The sequence below is a fragment of the Lithobates pipiens genome, unplaced genomic scaffold (assembly GCF_037356315.1).
Source record: "Lithobates pipiens isolate NorthernLeopardFrog02 unplaced genomic scaffold, aLitPip1_a1.2 Scaffold_13, whole genome shotgun sequence".
NCBI classification, from domain to species: domain Eukaryota; kingdom Metazoa; phylum Chordata; class Amphibia; order Anura; family Ranidae; genus Lithobates; species Lithobates pipiens.
The window spans coordinates 448793650-448820205 of record NW_027507718.1 but is presented as its reverse complement, the minus strand read 5'-3'; the positions used below and the strand labels follow the sequence as shown (position 1 = coordinate 448820205).

The 26556-nt window shown below is 44.0% G+C and overlaps 1 protein-coding gene across 14 annotated transcripts in view; it reads right to left on the bottom strand.

Annotated features, from left to right (window-relative positions):
* PROM1 (prominin 1) overlaps positions 1–26556 on the bottom strand; it is a 377121-nt gene that overhangs the window by 153088 nt on the left and 197477 nt on the right. For 10 of the 14 annotated variants that reach the window (XR_013272366.1, XR_013272373.1, XR_013272375.1 and 7 more), the window contains 4 exons: positions 25628–25748; positions 22136–22199; positions 12331–12420; positions 2687–2710 (listed from right to left, as the gene is read on the bottom strand). Coding sequence is in view for 4 of the 14 variants with exons in the window: in XM_077477743.1 (XP_077333869.1) it covers positions 2687–2710; positions 12331–12420; positions 22136–22199; positions 25628–25748 (299 nt within the window). In the remaining 10 variants the exon portion in view is untranslated. The remainder of the gene's footprint in view (positions 1–2686; positions 2711–12330; positions 12421–22135; positions 22200–25627; positions 25749–26556) is intronic. The other 4 variants (XR_013272371.1, XR_013272372.1, XR_013272374.1 and 1 more) reach the window with 1 other exon arrangement.

Here is a 26556-nt window from a genome sequence, read left to right as displayed (position 1 = left end):
CATCTCCATTTGGTTTTAGTACCATAAAAAGATTTGAATAAAACCCCAAACCTTGCTCTTCTGTGGGGATCTGTATGATCACCCCTTGAGATATTAATCAGTCTAATTCCTGAAACAGAAATGGTCTTTTCCCTGGATATTTGGGAACGCTTGACCTCAAGAAATAAGATGGTGGAGAGTCCCGAAATTCTAGCTTGTACCCCAGCGTTACTGTGGAGATGACCCATCTGTCCTGAATTTCCTCTTGCCAGACTCCTGAAAACTGCAGAAGTCTTCCCCCCACCTTGGTGAAGGGGGTTGCATCTTCATGATGAGGCTCTAGGATTTTGCTTTGCAGGTTTCTGGCTCCAGGACTTCTTTTGAGCCTGGGACTAATCCTGAGGATTTCCTCTAGAGTCTGACGGCGGAGGTCATCACCACTGCCTAGAGGCAGATGTCCCTGGCAGAATACGGGACCTCTGCACCCCCCGTGGCGGGGGGAGGGGGGTATTACAAGGGGAATACACCGCTGGTGTTTCCCTACCCCTCTGTCCCTTCAGGGAGGAGAAAAAACATTTTTGGCAGATCTCTTACCTGAGAGAATCCCTCTGTAAGCTGCTGCAGCCACACACAGACTGACACTGAGCTTACAGTGAAGACAGCAGATTAAGGTATGTGCGTAGACTCCCTCTAGTGGAGAATTAAGGCATGACAACATTTTTTCCTTAAAGAAGAAAGCATAGGTGGACTTTTCAGTTCCCAAGTTTCTTCCCTTACCTTATCCCCGCCACAGGATATGCTGAATTAACAGACAATCCAACCTTCACCTATCGCAGCGGGCTGCGTTTAGCAAACCTTCAAGGACCAGGTCCCTTTATTTCCGGTTTCCACTCCCTTGGACCTATAAAAAGCACCACACCCGGAAAGCTTTAGATAATGTAGCATGACCAAAGCCCTGGATCCTGGGCTCCAGTCCTACAAAGAGAGGCGTTACAGGCAAAACCTCGTGCTTCGGATACGAGGCCCAGGTACCATCCACTTTGGCATCAGTGGCACTTTGGATGGATCTGGTCTATAAAGGCTATTTAAATCCAGCATGGATCCCTTCTGGAGGTCCCCAGAGCACATCTTCACTCGTGACCAACACCTTACACACTGGCGAAAAAACTGATGTGCTCCTGGAAGGAGGAGGATTAATATAGGGAGTGAACTTCCTGGATTGGGTATACCAGTGTTCATCACCTGAAGGTGGCCTATAACCCATTAAGTTATTACTTAAGACTATGTCCCATGATGTATGATAAAGAAAACTACGTTTATATTTTGTTTTGGATTACAGACAGATACCCTGACATTGAGCTGTAGAATTCCATGTTGCATAACCAACTGAAAACTGCCCGGGACCATAAGCCTACAAAATAGCCCTATACCAAGATACTTGCACCTTCAACATGTTGAGGATTAAAATATGGCATTTAGTAGCGTTTTGTTTTGTTATAAAACATAACACTATGTACATTTATCAAAAAAATCAACTTTTGTATAATGTATTTACTAGTAGTATGGAACATCCAAGTGGCCTTTATTGGTCTGGAGATGGGACGCAATATTTTTTAGAAGAGCCTAGTCCAGTGTCTTTCTCATGGTAAACACCTGAACACAGATGTTATTTCTCCTAAGTGTTCTTTGTTACTCAGTTGCATATTGCACGATATTATGTCTGATTGGATGGATGGGGACAAAGGGTTAGGAAATTACTTTACAACAATATAAGGTTTAATAAACGGTTTCTCTGAGGGCCTCCTAAGATCTCTTCTGAATGGGTCATGCAGCACTTCAGATTCTTAACTTATATTTTGTATTTATCACCAAGCAACCTTTTTGTCAAATATTTCACCTTGTGTAAACTCTTGAAATATATTTTTTAGGAATCCCCACTGAATCCCCAAGGAATCCCCACTGAAAACTCATTAAAGTAGCATGAACAGTAAGCCATAGATATATTAATAATAATGATAATAATAAAAATATGGTGTTCCTAGACTTGACACAAAAGAAATCATTTCTTACATTGCCTTACTACCTCCACCATTCTTCACCAAAACATTTAGAAGCACCCCACTTTTCTATTCTTACATTAAAGGTCAGTGGTAGAGGTGATCCTTTACACTGATGGCCAGAGATAGAAGGGTCCCTTAATGTTATTGGTCAGTGCTCTGTCCCCTAATATTGATGGTTAGTAGAAGGGCCACCTTACATTGGGAGTCAATAGCATGAATACCACTTTTATTGGGGGTTAGTGGGATGAATGCTTCTTACGTACAGCTAAAGTATTACTGGTGTCAGTGGTGACTTATCTGAGGGACTAAACTGGTTCCACACCACTTGCTCTGCAGAAGGCATGGAAGTCAATTTGCCACTGCTCAGCCCTAGTAAACTCTGGAGGAGGTATAACCATATATTGTAGCCATGCTCAGGAATGTTATTTCATTGCCACAGATCTCTACCATAGCAAAGGCATCTGAGAACTGATGTATTCCTTTTACACAATAATAATTATGCTTTATTACATACAAAAACACTGTAGCAAAACCACCACACTCCTCTTAGCTAGCCGAAGGAACAGATTACTCAGACTAAGCACGGCACAACTAGGGATATGCCACTATTACTGTACACCACATAACCTTTTTAAGAGACAATTTACCTTTAATAGCCCTTTCCACTTTGACTACAAATTCAGAGAAAAGAAAATAAACCAAGAATATAAAATGTAAACAATATATAAATACTGTAACAGTAAACAAACATATAAAACACAAATCCAAAAACATAGTAAGGATTAAAATTTACCTGACCTGCCTAAAAGGTAACAATATTGCTGATGTGTTGATAGCTCTTCCAAGTGGCAATGGACCTGGAACTATGGAGGCACAATCAGGTCAATCAGCCAGAACTCAAGGAACCCCTGGCAACCTGTGGAGGAAGCCTAGACTTCCACAGAGCCCTGGTTGAGAATGGCTGGTCTAGCGCCAGGGCTTCTAATGCCGACTGAGGTTCTGCCATTTAAAACAATAAGGCATTAGGATGGGTGAAACTTGACTTGGAGACAGGCCAGAGTCCTGTATACAGCCCTAGCCTAGGATACAGGAGACTCTACATGGACTGATCTAAAAACTAACACAAGCTGCCTTCCCTTTAGTACTGTTTATACTATGGTGACTTTTTAGGTCAGGTTCACTTTTAGAGTATATATTAAGGCACAAGTGTCAAACACAAGACCCGCGGGCCAAACCAGGCACGCCAGGCCATTTCACCTGGCCCTCGCACCCAGGGCTCTTTTTCAGCCAGAGGTGGTGGAACCCTGCACACTGTGTATAGCACACCCCTAAACCCTGCACTCAGTGCACCCCTGAATTCTGCACATGTAACGCACCCCAGAACGCTGCACTCTGTACATAGTGCACTCCTAAAATCTGCACTCTGTACATAGTACATCCCTGAACTCTGTACATAATGCACTCTTGGTATTTATTGGCACTTTAGAATTCCCCACTGCTACTGAAATGTGACCACCCTCACCATTCGATGGGGGACCTGGTTAAGTTCCTGCACCTATTCTCTGAGAAAAAAAAAGGCCCGGAGAAAATTGACATAGTCCTACAGATACGACGGGCCCTTTGAGGGGAGCTATAATGCTAATATGGCCCACAATGAAATTGAGTTTGCCATCCCTGTAGTAAAGTGTTTGTTAATTCAAATATGTAAAGCACTTCCAGATATTCTATGAGAGCTATGCTTAGCACATTGCATTAGTCTTTTAAAAAATGAGGATTGCAAATACCACTTTAGAAACATCTTCAGGCCAGTCATGTGACTCGTGGCCGCTGTATACATCCGATATATGGCTTCTGCAGGAGGGGCCCAGATCTTCCTCTGATGTCAGCTGGGGAGATCACATGGCTGCTCAGCCCCTCCTGCAGTAGCCCTGGAAACTGGCTGAGAGTCACACGACCGGCCTGGCGATCACTCTAAAAAGATATTTGCATGCTTCATTTTTGTAAAAGGCTTATACAGTGTGCTATGCCTATCTGTAATGGAGGGGAGTGACTATTTCTAATTTTTAGGGGGAGGGGGACAGAGACACAGATATGGAGCTGACAGGTAGGGAGGAGGGGGTGAGGGGGAGATAGGAGAGCAGAGCAGGGCTGCAGATGATGGAGGGACGTATTCTGACCACGGTGGTCAGGGTTCGGCAGCCCTGATTTTTGTGGTCAACGTAGAAAGGATGATACAGGAAGTTGCAGGTTTAGACAGGTTTTTTATCCTCTTGAGAGGGGCAGATTGCATAGCACAAGCACTGTGCTGTTTAATCTGCTTCAAGGGACCAGACTTTTTTTCTTTTTTTTGTTGGGTTAACAAATACTTTAAGGTCTTTGTTAAAAACAAGGGTTTAACAGCTTGCAGAGCCAGTCAGTGTGTCTTTTCCTTACTTGGACCCTCACCCCAGCAGTAGCTAGGTCTGAAAGTATGGATGAAGCAGCAGAGAATCCTGGGTAAAAGGTGAATATTGAAGGGTCCTATAATTCTTTTTAGATAGGCAATAACAAGGTGAGCGGGAGAGCAACAAGGCAAAAATCAACTTAATTGAGTATAGAGTTTAATTTCTAAAGTTCACACTAATTCCTGTTTTAGCGTTGTAGCTCCAATGGCACTGGAGAACAAATGATCACTATCATTTCATTATTTCATATCAAGTCAAAGTTATTATAAATGTGCTATATTGACAGCACCAAGCAATGCAATATTGCCTAATGGGTCTGATTGTTGCTGTGCAGGAGATTGTAGGAGGGAAATATAAAGAGATTTCAGGCAATTATACTAACATATTTTTTTATAAATACATAATCAAAGGGTATTTTAACTAGAATTATTGAGTTTCTTGTAAAGCAGTATTCATTAAACCACTAAAAGGAGTAATGGTAATGCAGAGGGGAACCTATAGTAGCTATTAAGGTTTCACTTTAACGGCAATGTACAAAGTGGGGTAATTTTAAGTACCTAATAAGGTTTTATGTAAAGCCCAATTGAAGTCACAGAATTAAATATAGAGTAATGGAATTTTACCTCCACCTTACAGGAGTTGTGCAGGGTGTCTAAATATGACCGTACTGTCTAAAAGGCCATTAAAGACCCAGTGCACTGAGGGGTGTAGCTGTTAATCAGCTCTGTAAGCACAGACCACTGCAGCGTGAGGGATGGAAACAATGTTTTCACTGAAAGAAAAATCTATTTTAAAGCATTTTTAGAAAAAAATTGGCCATAAATCCTAACATACAGGAGTGTAAAGAGATAAAAGGATGTGAGACTTCAATAGGGTCAGGCCAGCAGAGGATGAAATATAATTGTTTGCTTTTGGTTATACGAGTGTGTTTAGGTAGAAGTCCTATTAGTCTGTTTTTTCAATATGGAAGTTTTGTACTGGAATCCAAAAGCCATGGATAAACCTTCCTGTACTTCAGGCTTACTGTTATGTCTGCCTTTTCACCCCAGGTATGAGCAGATTGACATTCCTATGTGCTGACATTATGCTGCAGCAATGACTAACTCCGAGCTCATTCCAGCAAGAAATCTCACAAAACAAGGATAAATCACCTATAAATTAATTCTACTGCCACAGGACAAGTAAGTAACTGTTTTTGCTGTATACTTTGTGCCCTCTGGCTGTAGCACAGTTTTATCAGGTCTTATCACACAGGCCTGTCTCTACAGATTCCGCTTTATCTATCAGCACAGTATTAAATTTGAAATAAAAATGATTAATATCACAGAGCCTGGTGTTTTTGCTCTCTGCTAGTGCGGACAAAGAATCACTCTTATTTCCTTTCATATGGCTATGTGCTTCAGGAACTCATACTTCGACCTTATGCTCTACATTTTATGAAGAACATATTAACATGGAGCAATTTGTTCTAAAACAAGTGTAACACCCTCTAGTGTGCTAGAAAATGTTTTGTTAGTGTAGGTAAATTGTCAGGCTTGGTGTTTTGTTAATCTGGGTCACATAAGTGACTCCGGGAGGGCTGGGTGACTCACAGATATCATCTCTGATACCTTCCCCTACTTTTGAACTTGGGGGAAACTTCCAGAAGAATGGGTGTGGAGGTAAGGAGGAGCTGCCTGGAGTGTTCTGAGGGCCCTGACCAATCCCCAACAGATGGGTAAGCAGGGGGCAGATCCCCTCAAATACTCTGGGTCAGCCCAACTGGGACAGTGGAGTTTGGATGGAAAGTGGAGAGTTGGGCGGTCAGTGGCCCTTTGAGGGTAGCTGTCTAGTCGGGGGGGAGGGGTGACCTCAGGCCTGGGCTCGGGTGTGGAAGAGACCTTCTTCATGACACACAGAGGTGTCCTAACCAAAGGCATGGGAGCCAGTGCACAGCAGGAGAGCACTGCCCGGCAAATCTCCTCAGGGAGGAAGACAGCCAGGTGGGCTGGTGGGTGTTATAATCAAGAAGACAGAGAGGCATGCCTGAAACAATGGGTACAAGTCAGTCTGGGAGGACAGTGGAGTCTTAGCCAGGAGGACTAGTGAAAGGGGCAGTTTTAACCAGGTGGCTTCATTCACCAGCGGCTCCTGTGGGGGGTAGCGCTACACAAACTTCCCTCCTACAATCAACATGGATTCAACTGGTAAGGAGTTCTTGTTGGAAACTTACAAGTGATTGTAAGTGTGCAGCTCTGTGCAGCTCCTTTTGCACAGAGTGACCCCACCCTCCACTTCTGGGGTCCCCCGGTGGCTCTCACAGCTCCTCCCCACATCAGATAACCCCCTAGGAGAAGTGCTCTCCCGGGGTGTTACCTTGCAGGCGTCAAATGATGCTGCCATCATGGAAAAAAAAACTGCTGTGCAGAGGGCCCAGTCACATGATTTGTCAAAGTTACATGGCCTGCCTCTCCTTCTATTATGCCGTATTATCTGCAGAGTTATGCAGAGAACACTCCAAAGAACACCCCGGCATGTGTGGTGCAAACACTTTGGTGTCCATTTTACATGATACCAATGGCAGCTACTACAGGGAGTGAGTATTTTAACCAGTTGAATATGAACGTCAGTTTAGGGCTTATGTAATTGGGAAAACATTGCATGCTTTCAGGAGCATTCTGCTTACGACTGAGATCCTTCTGAGCTGGTTCTGACCTGCTTCTGCTGGTCTTTTGGCATTCGATGAGCTGCCTTTGCATTCTCTGAGTTTTTGGAAAGAACAAACCCTAAATCAGGGGTAGGCAACCTTAAAAGGAGGAGATCTATCTGAACAACATGGGAGAAGTCAAACATCACCGGATCAGTGTCATCTGGTTTAAACCTCCAATTGCCATACTGCCATATTGGAATTGTTTGCATTGCATGGCAAGCATGGGTTTAAAATCAGGTGGTCAGGAGGCAACATATCGCCTCCTCACCACCTGTCAAAAACAATCGCTTTTCAGAGGAGCAGCAGTGTCTGTTGCACTTGTAAATGAGCCCTCCATTGCATTCAGCAGCGGCACCCTTAGGGCTTGTTCACAAATTTGGGGGTGGTTAATTTGCAGATTTACTGACTCCAATTCCTACCCCCTTCCCCTTTAGCTGCTGAGGCAGCAGCCAAAGGTGTGCAAATGGCGTTGCAGGCATTAAACCCCCTGTTGCCTTTGGTGGGTGCTACCACCTGCCAAATATGACCCATTTAAGTATGTGGGGCCACTCTACAAGCACCCCACAACTGCATGCTTCTCTGGGGTCCAAGGGGTTAAAGCAGGTGGTGAGAAAGCAACACAAAGCTGCCTGCTTTAACCTCATTTGCTGTACTACACAAGGTTGCAGGACACTTGCACAGTGGCTTCATTCACTTGAATGGGTCATGCTTGGCAGATGCTACACCCACCAACCACGATAGAACAAATAAATCTTGCTTTGGCTGCAACATGCGTACACCCCTGGCCACTGCAGCTAAAAGAGGTGCGGCTGGGGCAGGGGTGGTAAAAACACATCTTAACTATGGGGTTTTACAAACCCACAAACCAAATGTAAATGAATCCTTACTGTTCTGAGCCCCCTTTAAGGCTACATTCACACTGATGTGCTGCAGTTTACCTATACGGCGGGGGCAGCACAGTGTATCAGCATTTTTCCTGGGTTAGCTGCGCTTGGCCATAGACTTCTATTATACTTTCTGAAAGCACACCAAAACTCCTGCATTCAGAAAGTGCACCAAACTTAATAGATATAATAAACGTATATGGCTAAGCACAGAAAACCCACAGAAAAGCTGCAGGTACACTGTGCTGCACCCGCAGTGTGGGTAAACTACACCACGTCAGTGTGAAAGCAGCCCTATACTATTATGCTCAGTGTATTGCTTCACACTGACCTGAAGTTCTCTTCTTTCCTGCCGCTGGGGACCTTCTTTACACTCTGGAGACCGCTAGCCAGGATAGGAGGTGAAGTGTAGTTGGTATTACTCCGCATTGAACAGGAGGAGATAAAGAACAGTGTTCCTGCTTTTTTTTTGCATCTGTGCTGTTGATCTCCTCCAGCGCTTTTCACCCACCCCCCGTCTACATGTACAGCTGCTCATTTCTCAGGACTGGTTTTCTGTTAGGTTGGGTTTGCACGGGCAAGAAAGGGGAAGTAAAAACAGGTAGTAAATATGCATTTTTACTGCCCCCCCCCCCCCCCAATTTCCTACCTACAAAATAACATAGTAACCCACTGATTTTCATACATGTTGACTCAAATTGAACTCAGCATGCCATGTTTGGCAGGTGGTGCCACTTACCAAACATGCCCAGTGACCATGCGGTGGCACAATCATGGAATCAGAAAGAACAAAAAAGGCATTCAGAAGGTGGCAGTATCGCCGCCTAAATGCCTGAAAACCACTGTTCAATTGCTCACTCTGGACTTCTTTTCAGAGGGGTAATAAACTCCACAACCAGTGTGGCTTTGTAAAAAACATGTATCAGAGTAGTCTTCACCAGAGGAGCACTGACACTTTGAATAAAATTGGGAGATAGTTGTCACCCATAATAGGAAGGGGTTAATTTACTCAAACCGGAGAGTGCAAAATGTAGTGCAGCTGTGCATAGTAGCCAATCAGCTTTTAATTTCAATGTTTGTAATTAAAGCGTTACTAAACCCAGGACCCTGCATTCACTATATCTGTTCTCCCACAGTATACAGAACATGGAAATGAAATTATTTTAGTAAATATAAACTGCTAAATACCTTTTCTCATCAGCAGTATATAGCAGTCTTGTGACTTCTATCAGTGACCAGGTAAAGAGGATGTAAATCCTGATGGGTTTTACTTCCTCTTTTTCCTCTGCAAAGTAAAAGCATAATAGGCTATCCCATTATGTGCTACTTACCTGTAATCAAAGCCCACGCAGTCCCCACTGGTGGTCGCATCCATCTTTGCCCCTCTTCCTTCCGGGGGGGCCATGGACACCAGCTCTGTGACTGGCCAGGGGCAGAAGCCATCAGTCACGGCACTTGCTAGTGAAGAAACAGCTTGGAGGGCTGTTTCTTCACAGAGCATGTGCTGATGACATCATTGGCACACTACAAGGTAAATATCTCCTAAACGGTGCGTGTTTAGGAGATATTTACAGTACCTATAGGTAAGCCTTATTATAGTCTTATTATAGTACAACCTACGCATGGGGGGGTACAACCACTTTAAAGCTTGAAGGAGGAGTTTTCACTCTCCCACAATTGTCCTATGAGGCTGTAGGATCCTTGACCCTCTGTATGAACAGTGCTGATTGGCCATGTGCTGATCACATGCACTCAACCAAGAAAAAATACAATACATGCAATATACACCAAACTGAGCATGTGCAATGTGTCCCCAGGCTCTGTAAATATTAGGAAATATATTGGAGCCAGTGGAAGAAGGATCAGAGAAGACAGGATCAAACCCCTTAGGTTCCACAGTGAGTATAACAAGCATGCTTTACTGCATATACAAGATTTTATACAGATACAAATCTGTATACACATACAGATTTTACTGTTGTGGGTTTAGTAACACTTTAAACTTTTAAAAAAATGTAGCGCCGGTACTCCTAATGAGTATGCGCTATGTTCGTAAATTTAGTTTTTGCCCAAAACTATAGTTACGTTTTGGGGTTGTGTTAAATTGTGCTTTTGCATCAGTTTGGCTGGGCTGTATCAAGGTTCTGCCTGATCATAGGTGGGGTTCGCACCTGTGAGAGGCCTTAGAACACAGTTTGGTTGGACGCATTAGGTACCAATCAGTGGGAGTTTGTCTCGCTCTGTATTCCGGGAGAGGGTACTTAAGGTGCTGAAGTAACATGGTTTGTGGGGTTCCGGTCCAGAAGTTGTTGCTGACACCATGGTCCTGGTCCTCCTGACCAGCCCCCGGGGCCCTCATGGCCTGGGGTGTGGATCCATCTGTTTCCGAGAACTGGCTAGTCCGAAGTGCAGTAACTGGAAGGAGGATTCAAAGCCGTTCCGCTGCAGTCTCGGGTTTGGAGAGGCCCAGCAACTCTACACGCGTCCAGGGGAGGACTCTTCAGTAAGAGAGCCTCGCACAAGGCTGGCTGCTCATTAAGAGCCTGGAAGCTGAGCTGCCATGGACATTGATTGAATCCACAATTCTTACGGTATCACCGGACCGGCTGAAAGATTCTGGTACAGTAAGAAAAGTTCCTACTTCTATCCTTCCGGTTACAACCAAGTCTGTGTGAGAGACTTTGCAAAGCTAGAATTACCTGTTGGCTGCTAAACCCAAACTCAAGGATTTATCCAACAGTTAAAGAATCCAGTTGCGAGTGGCTATTCCTTGGATTATGTACAGAGAGAGACTTTTATTGAAGTCAGCAGTTCCAAGCACCTGAGCTAAATTTTATCCTGATACCCTCTATTCCCAACTTAGAGACTGAGTTTGTTCAACTGTTTCATGCAAAATAAAAATCCTGACAAGGAATTCAAGTGTTTGTCTCTACAGTTACTGGGTTATCAACCCTGGGAACCCCTAGACAAGGACAACGAGTACGAGCTGGTGGAGGTAATCGATAGACCCAGAAAAATTCAGCCGCTCCTTCGGGGGGGGGGGGGGGGGGTAAGTGCTACAGAGAAAAAACCTGGAAGCTGATTGGTTCCTGTGCAGAGCTGCACTAGATTTTGCCTGTCCAGTTTTAGTAAATCAAACCCAAAGTGTCTGCACAATGACCTTCATGGTTGAACTAGATGGACTTGCAACTGTCCCTGATTTCAAGGAACTGTCACTGATTTGGAACAACGTCCCTCTGTCCCTCTTTCCCCCTCATTTGTCCCTCATTTTGGTCTGATCTATATAGTTGTATATAAAATGCACTTTTTAATCTTTCAAAAAGTGTTCACCAGTGCTAAACCTTTCATCCAATTTCTAAATTGCTGCATTTGTACATTTTAAAAGCCAATATAAAGGAATAGTAATGGTAAAAAAAAGTCCTTGTGGATTTAAATTACATTTTTTTGGGTTAATTCTCCTTTAAGGGGCCTGGCAGGGGGCATGTCCTATGCCTACATACGTTTGTTAGTAGGTGTCCCTCATTCCCGACTGAAAATGTTGGGAGGAATGGACTTTTTTTAAAAAAAACCTAAATGCTTAAGCAATTATGGTGTGAAAGTGCCCGAACAATCAATTGCCTGGCTGGGTCAGGTATTTTTTATTTTTTTTTATTTTATGAAAACGGTTTACATGCAAAGATTGAACACAACTTTTGATATTACATTAACCTTGGATCTATTTTATTCCTATACCTCCTATACCAGGCATGATGGGACTTGTAGTTCTGCAAAAGCTGGAGGTCCGCTAATTGCATATCCCTGTCCTATACAATTTTTTTGTTTATTTTACTCAGAAGAGAATGAAAAGAGAAGAATTCCATTCAACAAAACTTGAGTTGTGACTGCCAGGTTCTTCAAAAGTTTGCTCAGTATGACATTCTATAAATGGAAATCTTTGTGGTTTCAGGTGTGCTCATTAAAAACGACATCCGCCTATACACACACAAAAGAATGATGTGAGTTAACTTCACTGATACAGCACAGTATGGCCTATGAGTCACGCTGCTTACACAAAGTTACGTCTTTACCCGTATCACTGGGGAGTGAAGACTTCATTTCATTTTTATCAGGTTAGAAGAGTCAGCAGGAATAAAAGCTCAATTCCCTATTCACTCAGCTCTGAATATTGTGCGTCAGGAATTTGTAATTGAGAAATGAGCGAGGGATGGAAAAGCATGACAAATGCCACAACCTAAGAAAACTGTAAAGGGAGATAGATTAAAGATGAAATGTACCTCCTGCCATGTTAAGAACAGAATCAAAAGCCGGCCGTACTTCCTTCCCAAGCTGCTCATGCACGCGCTCTCCCAATAATGGCCCAACATCTGGAGAGAAAAGATTTATATATAAGCTGATCGTTATTAATACACTGCGTGGTCAGCAAACTTTATCATACAGGTCTCAGTCGAAGATCAAATAAGTACAAAGATAGTATGAAAATAACAGCAAAGCTTACAGAAATGTACAATAATGCGGGCATTTTTTATTGGTGAATGTTATAATCCATGCAGAAGCACAAAATTTAGGCTGGGTTCACATATTTGCAGCTGCAGGTTCATGCCTGGGGTCCGGTGTGTTTCTGTTCACCGGTCCAGGTCCATATTTTTGCCTGAATTAGCACCTGAATCACACCCAAATACACACAGGACCCTTTTGCAATCCACATCGCGGCCACCCCGGACCTGTGTGAACTGGCTCCATTGAGAGCCGGTAACACTTACATGTCATGCAAATTGGATTCAGTGAAAACACAGTCTGTGAATGCAGCATTAAAGAATATGCAAACCCAACATTTCATATTCCTGAAAAGTACCTGCTGTACCATGTACTTGTATGAGAAAATATCATGTTCTCTTTGCATTGCTTCTTTTGTGTGAAATCCCTGGTGTTCCTGCCAGTCCCACTGCTTTCCTATTTAAAACTAACTACACTAGGCAGGAGAGCACAGCCCGGTCAGTTTTCTAGCTATGCTGGAAACTCAGCCTGCTCTCGTCAAATGATCAGCCTTGACCTGCACAGCCATTCTCTAGGAAGACTAGTGTGCTACTGTTTCTCCTCCCCCAGCTCTCTCTGAGTTCCTTATGCAGCCAAGAATAGAGCTTATGTGAACGTTGGGGGGAAAAAGACTAAGTTAGACTTACCGGTGACGGTATTTCTAAGAGCCTTTCAGGACAACCCCGGAGAGAGTGTAGCTCCACCTTGTAATCAGGAAACACATGCCCACTTTAAAAACACCTCCTCTTCCTCCATGGCTTCAGTTATTGTGGCCTTCCGACGCTGGAAAACAAAGCACAGAAAGCACAACACCATGGTAGAACTTAATACATTTACTAAGCATAACCTAGGGAGGGAAGTAACGGTTGTCCTGAAAGGCTCTTAGAAATACCGTCACCGGTAAGTCTAACTTAGTCTTTCTCAAATCGCCTTTCAGGACAACCCCGGAGAGGATAACCGAGAAACTTACCCTAGGGCGGGACTACTGCCTGCAGTACCTTCCTGCCGAAGGCCTGATCTGCTGCAGACAGTAGATCTAACCGGTAATAAATGTCGAATAACTGGACCAAGTGGCAGCCTTGCAGATTTGTTCAGGCGTTGCACCGGCCCTTTCAGCCCAGGAAACTGCCGTGGATCTAGTAGAGTGGGCAGCAATACCTGAGGGAGGTATTTCTCCTTTTGCTTTATAGGCTTCTGTTATAGCCAACTTAAGCCACCTACCCAGCGTACTTTTAGAAGCTTTCTCCCCCTTGCGTGATCCAGAAAATATCACGAAGAGGGCGTTTGATTTTCTAAAATCTTTAGTAACTTTCAGAAACTGTAATAGACACCTTCTCACATCCAATGTGTGAAAAACTTCCTCTCCTGCATTTGCTGGGGTTGCAGAGAATGTAGGTAACACTATTTCCTGCGATCGATGGAAAGTTAAGGATACTTTCGGTAGGAATGCTGGATCCGTCCTCAGTACCACCCTGTCCTGATAAATTCTAAGGAAGGGTTCTGTAATAGCTAGAGCTTGGAGCTCGCTGACTCTCCTGGCCGAGGTGATGGCCACCAAAAAGATTGTTTTTAAAACCACCTTCTGTAAAGAAGCTTCCTGTAAGGGTTCAAACGGTGCTCCCGAGAGACCCTGTAAAACTGTAGACAAATCCCAACTGGGAAAGTCTTTAAGGGCTACTGGTCTATTTCGAGCAAGAGCCCTAAAAAATCTAGAAATTAAAGTTTCTTTAGATAAAGTCTTTTCAAAGAAAACTGATAAGGCAGCCACCTGAGTCTTCAGGGTACTGGCTGCAAGACCCTTCTCCATTCCTTCATGGAGAAACTCCAAGATGGACACCGTGCTCTTGACCTTGAGTTCTCTAGAACTGCACCAGGAGTTGAACTTTTTCCAGACCTTCATGTAAATTGCCTGTGTAACTGCCTTCCTACTAGACAGCAGGGTCTTTACTACTTTATCTGAGAGACCTTTGGCTTTTAATAGGTCTTCCTCAGAAACCAGGCGGTTAGCTGTAGGAGTTCCACCTCTGGATGTCTTACTGTCCCCTGGGATAACAGATCTTTTCTGAGTGGTAACCTCCATGGGGGCTTCGAGGCTAGGTTTCGAAGAACCGCGAACCAAGGCCTTTTTGGCCAAAAAGGAGTGACTAGTATTAAGTCTGTCCTTTCTTCCCTGAATTTCCTCAGTACTAGTGGAATTAGAGGAAAGGGGGGAAAGGCATAGCACAGCTGGTAATGCCAGGGGTGAGCGAATGCATCCAACCCTATTGCTGCATCTCCTCGGTGAAGAGAAAAAAATCTGCCCACCTTTGAGTTCTGCTGGCTGGCAAAAAGGTCTACCTGTGGAACCCCCCAGGCCTCGGAGATCATCAGGAACACTTCCTGATTCAGACTCCATTCTGCCTCTAGCAATTTGCGCCTGCTTAGGAGGTCCGCAAACAAATTCTGAGAGCCCTTCAGATGCACTGCCGATAGTGAGGCTGTGTTCTGTTCTGCCCAGGCTAACAACAGATTGGCCAGCTCCATCAAGCTCCTGCTTCTGGTTCCCCCTTGCTTCATAATGTAGGTAACCGCTGTTGTGTTGTCTGACAACACCTGGACATGGTGGCCTCTCAAACTCTGCTGAAATGCCACTAAACCCAGAAAGATCGCCTTCAACTCCCTCCAGTTGGATGATCTTTGAGCTTCCTGTTTGGACCAGACCCCCTGAGATGTCTGACCATCCAGATGGGCTCCCCAGCCCCAGGCACTTGCGTCTGTAGTAAGGCGCTTGTCCACAGGAAAGGTCCACACCAGGCCCCTTGAGAGGTTTGCCTGGTCTCTCCACCACCAAAGAGCTCTTTTCGTCTTTGACGAAATTTTTAGCTGTCTTTCCAAAGGATCCTGATGGGACCAGCCTGACAGAACCTCCCTCTGAAGGGGTCTGGAATGGAACCTGGCCCACTGAACAGCCGGGATTGCTGCCGTAAGCAGGCCCAGAACTGCCATAGCCATCCTGACTGAGACTGTCTGGTTGCTCTGTATCCGCTGTACAGCTAGCTGTAACTTTTCCAGTTTTTCCAACGGCAGGAAAACTTTCTGGAGAATCGAATTGAATGTATACCCCAGAAATTTCATTTCCTGTGAGGGGGTCAGGATTGACTTCTCTAGGTTTAGAAGCCATCCCAGGCCCTCGAGGTGAGACTGGGCCCTCTGGAGATTGACTAGGACCTGCTCCCTGGAGTCTGCAAAAAACAAAAGGTCGTCCAGATAAGGAACGACTGGAATCCCCTTCAATTTCAGGGGCTCCAAGGCCTCTGCCATAATCTTCGTAAAGACCCTGGGAGAGGACGAGAGTCCGAACGGCAGAGCCCTGAATTGGAGGTGCCATACCGAACTCCCCACCTTCAATGCCAGGCGCAGGAACTGCTGCGATGCCTGATGAATTGGTATATGAAGGTAGGCATCCCTTAGGTCCAGGGATGCCATGAAGCATTCTGGGGTCAACAGCTTTGTGATGGAGAAAATTGTATCCATCCTGAAATGTTTGTACCGAATGAACCTGTTCAGGAATTTCAGATTCAGGATTAGACGGTACTTCCCTGAGGGTTTTTTCACCAGAAAAATATGTGAATAAAAACCCCCGCCCTGCTGGTTTACTGGGACTTGGATCAGAACCTCTTGCTGTATCAGCTCCTGTAACAACAGCTTCATTGCAGAGGCCTTCTCCTGATCCCTTGGCAATGTTGTCACATAAAACCTGCTCGGGGGTGGTTCTGAAAACTCCAACCTGTACCCCTGATCGACAACGCTCTTCACGAACAGATTTGGAGACAGCCTGTCCCATTGTTCGCGAAAAGCTGACAGTCTCCCCCCCACTGGGGAGATATTGTCACTTGTTCTTAGAGGACTGCTCTGGGGGAGATCTAAAGAGGACTCCACCCCTGCCTTTGCCCTTCTGTGAACCCCATCTGCTCTTGCGCTCCTGGTCTTTTTTATGGGACTGCTGAAAAGCACGAAAATTCTTTTTGGCAATCTGCTTTTTCTTAACTGGAAAAGCCTTCTTTTTATCGGCTGTTCTATCCAGCACAGACTCTAAATCGGGACCAAAGAGCAAGTCACCCGAGAAGGGAAGACCACACAGCTTGACCTTAGAAGCAGTGTCCCCAGACCAAGTTTTCAGCCAAACTGCTCTCCTGGCTGAATTTACAAGAGCCGAAGACCTAGCGGCCAGTTTAACCGATTCTGCTGATGCATCCGCCATGTATTTGACTGCATTCAGGATCAGTGGAAAGGACTCTAAGAGATCCTTGCGGGGTGTCCCCGCCTCAATATGGCTCTTCAGCTTCTCTACCCAACATTCCAGATTCCTGGCCACCACCGTAGCTGCCATTGCTGGTTTTAGACTGACTGACGCAGCATCCCAAGCTTTTTTAAGGATGGAGTCAGCTTTTTTGTCCATTGGGTCTTTAAGGATCCCCATATCCTCAAAGGCTAGATCCGTTCGTCTGGATACCTGCGAGAAAGCTGCATCGACTCTGGGTTTCTTGTTCCAAACCTCTGAGTCCTTATCTTCGAAGGGAAACCTTCTCTTGAGAGCTTTAGAGAAGAAAGGGGCTTTTTCTGGGTCCTTCCATTCCTTTCTCACTGAATCTGAGAGGACCCTGTGGACAGGAAAAACTCGCCGTTTTGTTTCGTCCAACCCCTGGTACATTTTGTCATGAACTGACAGTTGTACTTTTTCTTCTTGAATTTCTAGAGTAGTGTAGATTGCTTTTAGAATATCATCTACTTCCTCTAGTGATAGCTTGAATTTGGAGCCCCTGCTATCTTCTTCCTCTTCCTCCTCCTCAGAATCCCTGAAGGAGATGAGAGTACTACCCCCTTCGTCTCCAGACTCTTCAGTTTCCACCTGTCTGGATGACGACGCCCTGGGGCTGGGCGGTAAGTTCTGAGGCTCGGTCTGTGCGGGAGGGTTTTGTATCAGGATGGACCTGACTGAACTCAAGGAGTTTGTCAGCTCTTTAACCGAAGAAAACAAATCCTTATATTGTTGAGATGTTTCCTCTTCCACCAATTCTCTGATACAATTTCTGCACATTGCCTTCTGCCATGAATCTCTGAGGGGGGTTTTGCAAGAAGGACATTTTCTCTGACCTGGTCTAGCTTTTCCTAGTGATTTTTCCTGAAACGACATACAGGTTTAACTCACTAAAAGCTCTCAACAACCAGTTGCTTAACACCAAGCCAGTGCAGAGACCCACCACCAAACAGACCACTAGTGAGACCCCAGAACTAGGCTGCAAAAGGTCAGAGCGAAGTCCACCTCTGACCTGCAGCGACAGGCCCCCAAGAGGGGGGAACAGACAAAGACATAGCCCACAGTAAAGCAGAGGGTGCCAGTGCACCTTACGTACCTGGGCTGGACCGGTGCTGGGGGCGCCTGTCTCCGCCATAGCTGGCTTGCACTCTTCCATCGTTTGAGTGAGGCAGCTATTTTACAAACAGCTCTCATTTTCAATTTTCCGTCATCAAGGCCGGCCGGAAGCGGAAGCACACGGTCACCTCACCCGCCCCATGACCCCTGCGTTCCAGGCGCTTGAACCACGGCGCCACGCCCCCTCAGAGCGCCCGCGCGTCACTGTGAACGACGCCGTCGCCGCCCGGGACCCGGCGCCGAAAACGGAGCCATGCCGCTGACCTGCAGCGGCCTCCGCCAGCAACAGAGCCCTCCCTCCCTGCGCTACCAAGCGGACACCGGGCACCCGACGCCGGCACTCCGAGGGTCCTTACTCCCGTGAGATGGCGGGACCAGGAGCTCCAGGAGTCCTCTCCCCGTGGAGATGCTGCTGGGGGTCAAAGAGAAACAACCTGCAACGAAAGGTAAGCCTTACTCCCCTACAGAGAGTGTAGCTCTCCCTGGTTCAGGCACATGCTTCCTCCAAGGAGGAAACACAATAACTGAAGCCATGGAGGAAGAGGAGGTGTTTTTAAAGTGGGCATGTGTTTCCTGATTACAAGGTGGAGCTACACTCTCTCCGGGGTTGTCCTGAAAGGCGATTTGAGAAAAAAGGGGGGGGGGAACTGTATTCATAATGTATTTTTATATCTATACACAAATGGTTTGCCTTCCATTTCCATTTTAAACTGAATAGGTTGTTGTACAAGGCGAGGTTTCACATATACTTTAAAGGGACGTTCTCTAAGGCTCCATTCACACCAATGCCTTTTTTTCATGCTTTATTACAGAAACGCAGGACACTATTTTTAACATGGGTTCCTATGGAACACATTCACATCAATGCATTTTTGGAAAGGGTTTGCTTTTTTGGCTTAATAACAGCAGCAGCTGGTGGTAATTTTGTGTGTGTGTGTGTGTGTGTGTGTATGTGTGTGTGTATGTGTGTGTGTGTGGGGGGGGGGGGGGCAAACAGTGCATTTTTACTGAGTTTTTATCATCATTTTGCCACAATTTACATTTGGCATTGTTTTTTTGTTTTTGTTTTTTAACAAGAAAATGTTTAACATTGTTTAATCTGCCCAACAACTAATTTGCTACAAGAAAACAAAAAAGCAAAGTAAAATCACAAAAAGCACAGGAAAAAACGTTCTTGCGCCTTTTTAAAATGGTAACTGCACTAAAACTGTATGGGGATTTTGCACCATGCTGTTTCATGCACCTGAAAATGTGCTGCATTTTCAGATACATGGAATGCCATTAAGAATTAATGGCATGCCAATGCTTTTTCTAAAACGCAATGCATTTTGCCTTTGGGTTTGGAAAATATGTTCTAATTGCACACATTCCCACAGAAGTGTGAACCTAGCCTAAGGGTCTATTCACACTTTTTGCATTGAGGTAATGCATGTCAGTGTGTTGGTTTGCTGCAATGCCATTCATTGTGATTGACACCCCAAAACACCTCTGTAGCAGCCTGATGACTAGGTAGGGTTGCTCCTACATTTACCTGCAAGGTATCGTTCCCTTGGCCAATTGTTAGGGATCAATTGATTTCACCATAAGTCTGGAAATGCTGCACTTCTCTCTTCTGTCACTGGGTGGCTGGGTATGGTGACATTGGATAAGATAAGGGTGATGCAAGGACATATTAGGAGTATCTGGGGTGTCTCAGCCAATGGGCAGGGGTTTTCTTGGCCCCTTAGCCTGCTGGGAGAACCTATATATTTGGGTGAAGTCAGGTGATCACTGTTCTGTGCTACCTGGACGGCTTTCTGGGTGGATGTGTGTTGTGCTGGCCGGGCTTCTAGGCCAGAGTTTGAGCATATCCGGGGCACATCTGGCTGTTAGGCTGTGTGAGGGCCTATCCAAAAGCAAGAGAGCAGTGTAGGGTTGGGATTGTGGCTTGCAGTCCAACCAGAAGTGACAGTTCTGCCGGCCAGAGAACCTGTCGTGGTCGAAGGTAAAGGGGAAGCTGTCGCCACCAAGGGTCCAACCATCTTGTTACCAGTATTCTCACCAACCGGGGAAGATAATGATTTGGGAAACTTCAGCAGGTGCCAAGCCAGGGACCTAGCCAGTGGGGTGACGCTTGAGGAGTATCTGGAGTGCCAAGCCAGGGACCCAGCAGGGAAGCGGGGTGACGCTTGAGGAAGATACTAAGTAAGAAGATTAGAAGAGCTCACAAGATTCAGTGGCCATGAATTAGCAAGTCTAGTGAGAGAGACTGGGAGCTCAGTGGGCTGAGAATCTACGAGAAGTGACTGCATAAAAGTAAAGGAATTTGTTACAATTTGTGTTAGGAACTGTTCTAAGACTGCTGCAATAGGAGACAGCGCTTCTGCACATGCAGATGTGGTGTCTTGTTGGATGCCTTTCCCTGCATGGCTATCTACCTGTAGAAGTCTCTGAGTCTGCCAATTGAAATTGCAACTATTCAAGGGTGTCCTGGCCCTAAACCCTCTCTCCCACCATTCTGTTCAAGAGAAAATAAATCTATTTGCACTCAAAAAGTGTCTGGCGCCATGAATCTACCTCACATTACACCCACTATGCCTTGCAACCCACTCTATACAGAAGGATGTCAGCTGTCCCAGGCTCTGGAGGTTCTCTAGACTAAAGGAGGCCTGGGACCTTGCTACACCTCCAAAACATGTCTGTTGCAATGCATCACAGTTCAGCACAATGCACCATGCCTTTTACCACATCAAGATTAAAGGCACTGAGGTACATTGTAGCCCATTCATTTTTATATGGCTTTCTAACTTAGCCCTTCTCGTATCATGCATGATGAGAACACGTGAGCTGCAGCGCACTGCATTGTAATGTGAATGGCCATTTAGTGTGGAACAAAACACCTTGATGATTTAGTGATTGAAAAATAACTTTTTATTACATTTTGAATAGAGTGAAAGGTTAGAGCCTTTGCCAAGTTTTTGAATAATAAACGCTACACTACATTTTCAAGGGTATCCAAATCATTTTGGGGGTTTATGATTCCGGCTTCTTTTGGGCTAAAAAAAATTTGAAAATCTCAAATCTGGACCAAAAAATAACAGAAACACAAAAAATATAAGGCTAATGGTTCAATTTGGGCTGCCAAGTTCCATCCTTGAAGGGAAGAGACATGTAGCTTAACTTTACAATGATTGTTCCAGGACAATTACTCATATTAGTTAAAGTGGAAGTAAACCCTCCTATCGTTTTCAGCCAAGGGAGCTGCCACCTTGTTTAATCTTCAACTGCCATGATACTGCACATGTGATCAGTTATATCATCAGCCATTGGATGGTTTGACAGTTTGGTTGAGAGCACCACCAATGTGACAGTTACATTCCTGGCACATGCCGGAAATGTAATGCTCCGTACACATGATCGGACTTTCCAACAACCAAACCATGGAATTTTGTTTGAAGGTTGTTGGCTCCAACTTGTCTTGCATACACACGGGCACACAAATGTTGTCCAACAATTACGAACATTGGAAACGTGGTGACGTACAACACGTATGACAAGCCGAGAAAAAGGCAGTTCAATAGCCAATGCGGCTCCTTCTGCTTGATTCCGACCATGCGTGAACTTTTGTGCGTCGGACTTGTGTACACACGATCGGAAATTCCGGCAACAAAGTTTTGTTGGTGGAAAATTTGAGAACTTGCTAGCCAACATATGTTGTCGGAAAGTCTGACAACAAATGTTCGATGGAGCATACACACAACAAGATCACATCCAACATTTGTTGTCAGAAAATCCGATCCGGTATACGAGGCATTGCTGATTTTTTAAACGGTTAAATCGATGGGTTTACTTCCGCTTAAAAGATATAGCCAGACAGTCAGGTCTCATCAGCAGCTGCCTGAATGCTTCTCTCAGTACAGGTGCTATTTAAGAGTAAATGTTTATCAACCTGGTAGTCCGACTATAACAGAAGGGGAAGGCGCAACAGCAATACAATATTTTTTTAAATAAATTTATATCTCTCCTTTTACTGATCACATTGGGTGGCTTCAAGGCTCCTGATAGTAATATTCTACATTTTAGTTTTGGAGTTCATTTGGAGTTCATTTTTAATAGCAAAGAAAATCAAGATAACATCAATAAACTTTACTTACTATTGAGCTCTGATAGCGCTTTCTCCTTGGTTATATTGAACTTTGTCAATAAATAGTCAATTTGCTGAAAAAAAAAATCATAATTGTTAGCTTTGGAAAACAAATACAATTAATACCAAAATAGAAAAAAAAAAAAAAATTATTCATTTTTAGGGTTTAATTTTCCATATCATACACTATATTACCAAATTAATGGGGCGCCTGCCTTTACACGCACATGAACTTTAATGGCATCCCAGTCTTAGTCCATAGGGTTCAATATTGAGTTGGCCCACCCTTTGCAGCTATAACAGCTTCAACTCTTCTGGGAAGGCAGAAGAGTTGAAGCTGTTATAGCTGCAAAGGGTGGGCCAACTCAATATAGAATCCTACGGACTATGACCGGGATACCATTAAAGATAATGTGCGTGTAAAGGCAGGCATCCCAATACTTTTGGTAATATTTTGTATGTACACATTCATGAAACCAAAGTATAAGTGGCTGCATTACCAAGTGTGGAAGAGTTTAAAATCTCAACAGGACACAAGGTCTACACAAATCAATTCACCAAATAACAATGAAATCTAATACATTTTCTTAATTTCATTAAAAGTCTAAAGTTGGTAACAGAGCTGTTGCTTTACTAAATTTTGGGGACCACAACACAAAGTTTTTTTCAAATTATATATACAAATATTCAAAATTAGTAATGAAGGAGTTAAGCCAATATACAGTATATGGCTTGGATGGTCTAGAGCAGCCATTCTCAACCTTTTCAACACAGAGGAACCCTTGAAATAGTTCTCCGATCTCAGGGAACCCCTGTTAACAATTAGAAATCTACAACTCATGATACATTAGTGTGATGGTCATTGGGAAGAATGCTCCTTACACTTGTGGTCCTTGGGAAGAAATACCTCCTTACAGATAGTTAAAAAGATCAATGGTGTCAGTGGGAACTTATCTGAGAGGCAGAAATTTGCCAATGCTGAAGGAACCCCTAGCAACCTCTGGAGGAACCCTAGGGTTCCCTGGAACCCTGGTTGAGAATCTCTGGTCTAGAGTTCGAACCCCTTTTAGACTGCTGTCTGAGTCCCCGCTGGGGGGATTCAGCTTTTCCATTTATCCTATGACTGCTGTGATCTGGACAAAAAGTGATGGGAAATCCAGAATTTTACAGTTGTCACCAGAACAGAAACAGAGGGAAAATCTTGGTGGCTATTTAATTGACAACTATGTAAGAAGTGACTTACTCTCTATTTAAAGGGATTTCCTCTTACTTCATGTTCTGAGAGAGAGGGAGTTTAGTAGATCTCTCCAATGGGATACTGCCATTTTAACCTTTTGCTACCCAATCAAAAACGAAAAAAAAAAAAAAAAATGTTTTGGCTGTAGATATTCCTTTCAATTTCAGGCAAACTAGAAGAAGTTTCTGGCTCTTTATTGTACTTTTAGTAAGAATGATGTGTGTATACTCTAAATACTGCATGGCGCTTGTCATTATTGATCCCCCTGAAAAGGCTAGTATCCTAGCTGTTATACTGCTTACTTCAGTGATAGCGAACCTTGGCACATCAGATGTTTTGGAACTACATCTCCCATGATGCCCAATCACACTGCAGAGTACATGAGCGTCATGGGAAATGTAGTACCAAAACATCTGGGGGTGCCAAGATTCGCCATTACTAGCTTACTTGGTCCAAATACATTCTGAGTCACTGATCTCACCATGGATATTGGAACAGTCAAAAAAAAAAAAAAAAAGATTGATTGATAGATAGAAGCCTTCATTTACACACTTGATTTGTGTTAGTGACTTCAAGTACTGGAGCAAAAGGATCAGTATGGCAGCAAGACAACTAGGATTTTTACAAAGAGTAATAATGACAGTCTCAATGTTTCTTTTATAGCAACTTTAATTTAAAATAATATTTTAAGTGCCTACGTGAGATTACTCACTATACTCGCACAGTAGTTACAAAAGTATATAAAACAAAAAGCCGCATTTGTGCCCCCCTCCCATACAGTAACATGAAACATTGTGAAAAGTGTGGACTCAAGTACTGTATATTCAACAAAAGTTAAATGTCAGTGACACCTGCTGGTGATTTCAAGACTTGCAATTGTGTATCATCTATGACTAGGATTTAAATAGAATGATGCTTTTCACACTCCGATGATGGTACCATGGCACCCCCTATATTTTCCAAACAATTTATCTCTACAATATATTATCACTACTAAGATTGTGGTATTTCACAGTTTTACTAAGGTATTAAAAAGATCATTTTTATAGGAGCTGTGATTTTAATGATGCTTAAAGTTAAACAATACAAATAAAAAATGCCCTTAAATATAGTGCCTAGGGGGTCCCCTTAGCCTGCCTGCAAAGTAGCACATTTGTACCATGTATAGAACCTGCTGCAGCAAAACTGACATTTATGAAGAAAACTAAATTACATTAAAATTGCAGGCAATACAAAAATGTTTAATCCATTTGGGTCTAGTATGGATTTCAAGGGGAACCTCACGTAAAAAAAAAATGTTTTAAACGGCATAAGGTCCCCCCAAAATCCATACTAGACTCTTATCTGAGAATGCAGCCCAGCAGGTCAGGAGGGGGACGAGAGAGCATCCCCCCTCCTGAACCATACCGGGCTGCATACCCCCAACATGGGGGAGCACCTTGTCCCCACTTCCCGACAACCCTGGGCTGTGGTTGTCAGGGTCTGCAGGCAGGGGGCTTATCGGAATCTGGAAGCCCCCTTTAACAAGGGGGCCCCCAGATCCCGGTCCCTTCCTATGTGAATGAGGATGGGGTACATTGCACCCCTACCCATTCATCCAATAAAAGTGTCAAAAATAAATAGGACAATTCCTTCATTAAAAATTTTAAATTATACGGTCCCCCAATGTAGATCCATGGACATTGTTGAAGGCATGTGGCCTCTTCTGGTTCAGGAGCGGATGGGGGCTAGGGCTGTGCAAGCGAGCGCCCCCCCCCCCCCATGCTGACCTGCTGGGCTGCATGTCTGGATAAGGGTATGGATTTTGGGGGGACCCCACGCCGTTTTTTTTTCACCTTTTTTTATTGCTGGCAATGGTTTTTTTTTTTCATTCAGCTGTCAGCAGGGAAGCCCATTGACAGCTGATAACTCATCCGTTGTTAAGGATGCAGCAGCCGGCTTCCTGGCCTCTCCCTAACAACCAGCTATTCACTGTGCCCTGACAAAGCTTCGCCCAATCAGGGCTTAGAATGTGATGTGCAGTGCAATGTGGTGGCTTGGCGGCCGGACAATCCGTCGAGCGCCCCGCAAATTTGAGTGTTTGTCAAACTTTTGCTTGGCTCGAAGTGTTCGGCCAACTCTAGACATTATTAACAATCGGCCTGGACACATTGGAACTAGAAGCATGTGTGCACTTATTTTCTACCTTCTTTCACCAAGTCAGAATCTGTTATAAACAACTGTCCCTTAGATCAACTGAAAACATGTATAATTATATTACAGTACCATGGGGGTATCCACTAGCAAGGTTTTCAAGTCCTTGAAGTTGCTTTGCACCAATTTCTTTGATCCTCGGATCTCGCTAGTAAGATTCTGATTTGCAGCAAAAGCACAGACCACTCCAAGACTGTTGAAATATAGTAACATGAGTAATGAAGAAGAATGATTTTGTTATAACTGCTACTATATTATTATTATTAGAGTGCAGGACAATAAAGGCACATAAAATCATTTACGTCATAAATGCTAAACACATATAAAGGTTATTTTCAGTTTTGCAGCCAAATTAGGAAAACACCTACTCTATATTTGTTACCGTACATATCCCCATTCACAAAGCAAAATAAAAAAAATAATAATATCAGCTTACTTTTTTTTAGATGTTCTATTCTGGAACCTGCAGCAAGGTAAAATTCTTGGGGACTGAGCATCGGTGTTTGCAAATAATAACCCTGTCTGTAGTGTGCAGGAAAATCTTAATTTTCAATTATAACTACATTTGAACAGTATGACCTAACAAAAGGTTAAAGGTGTAGAGACTAGATTTGTGCATTGTATGTTAGGGAGGACAGATTTGGGACAGGCTCACTCTAACATTGCAAAAAAAAACTTTCAGTCAGCCATGATTCCTCCTCCTCAGAAACATCTAAAAGGTTAGAAATATGTTGTTTTTTTAAGGCATACTGTGTGAACAGGAACACATAGCAAACATATTGTGGTGTTTCAAATTTGGCTGCATATGTTGAATATGTGAAAACGTATGTGTGGGGTTTCTACAGCTGCTTCTCATGTATGTCATGGCAGAAGGCTATTTGGAGCAGGAAGTAGGAAACAACATTTAATATAGTATATGTTGAGTAGTATAGCTCCAATGCAGTAGCTTGTTGAAGTGTGGTCAGTCAAGGCTTGGCATGGGGGATTTGTCAAGAACTCTA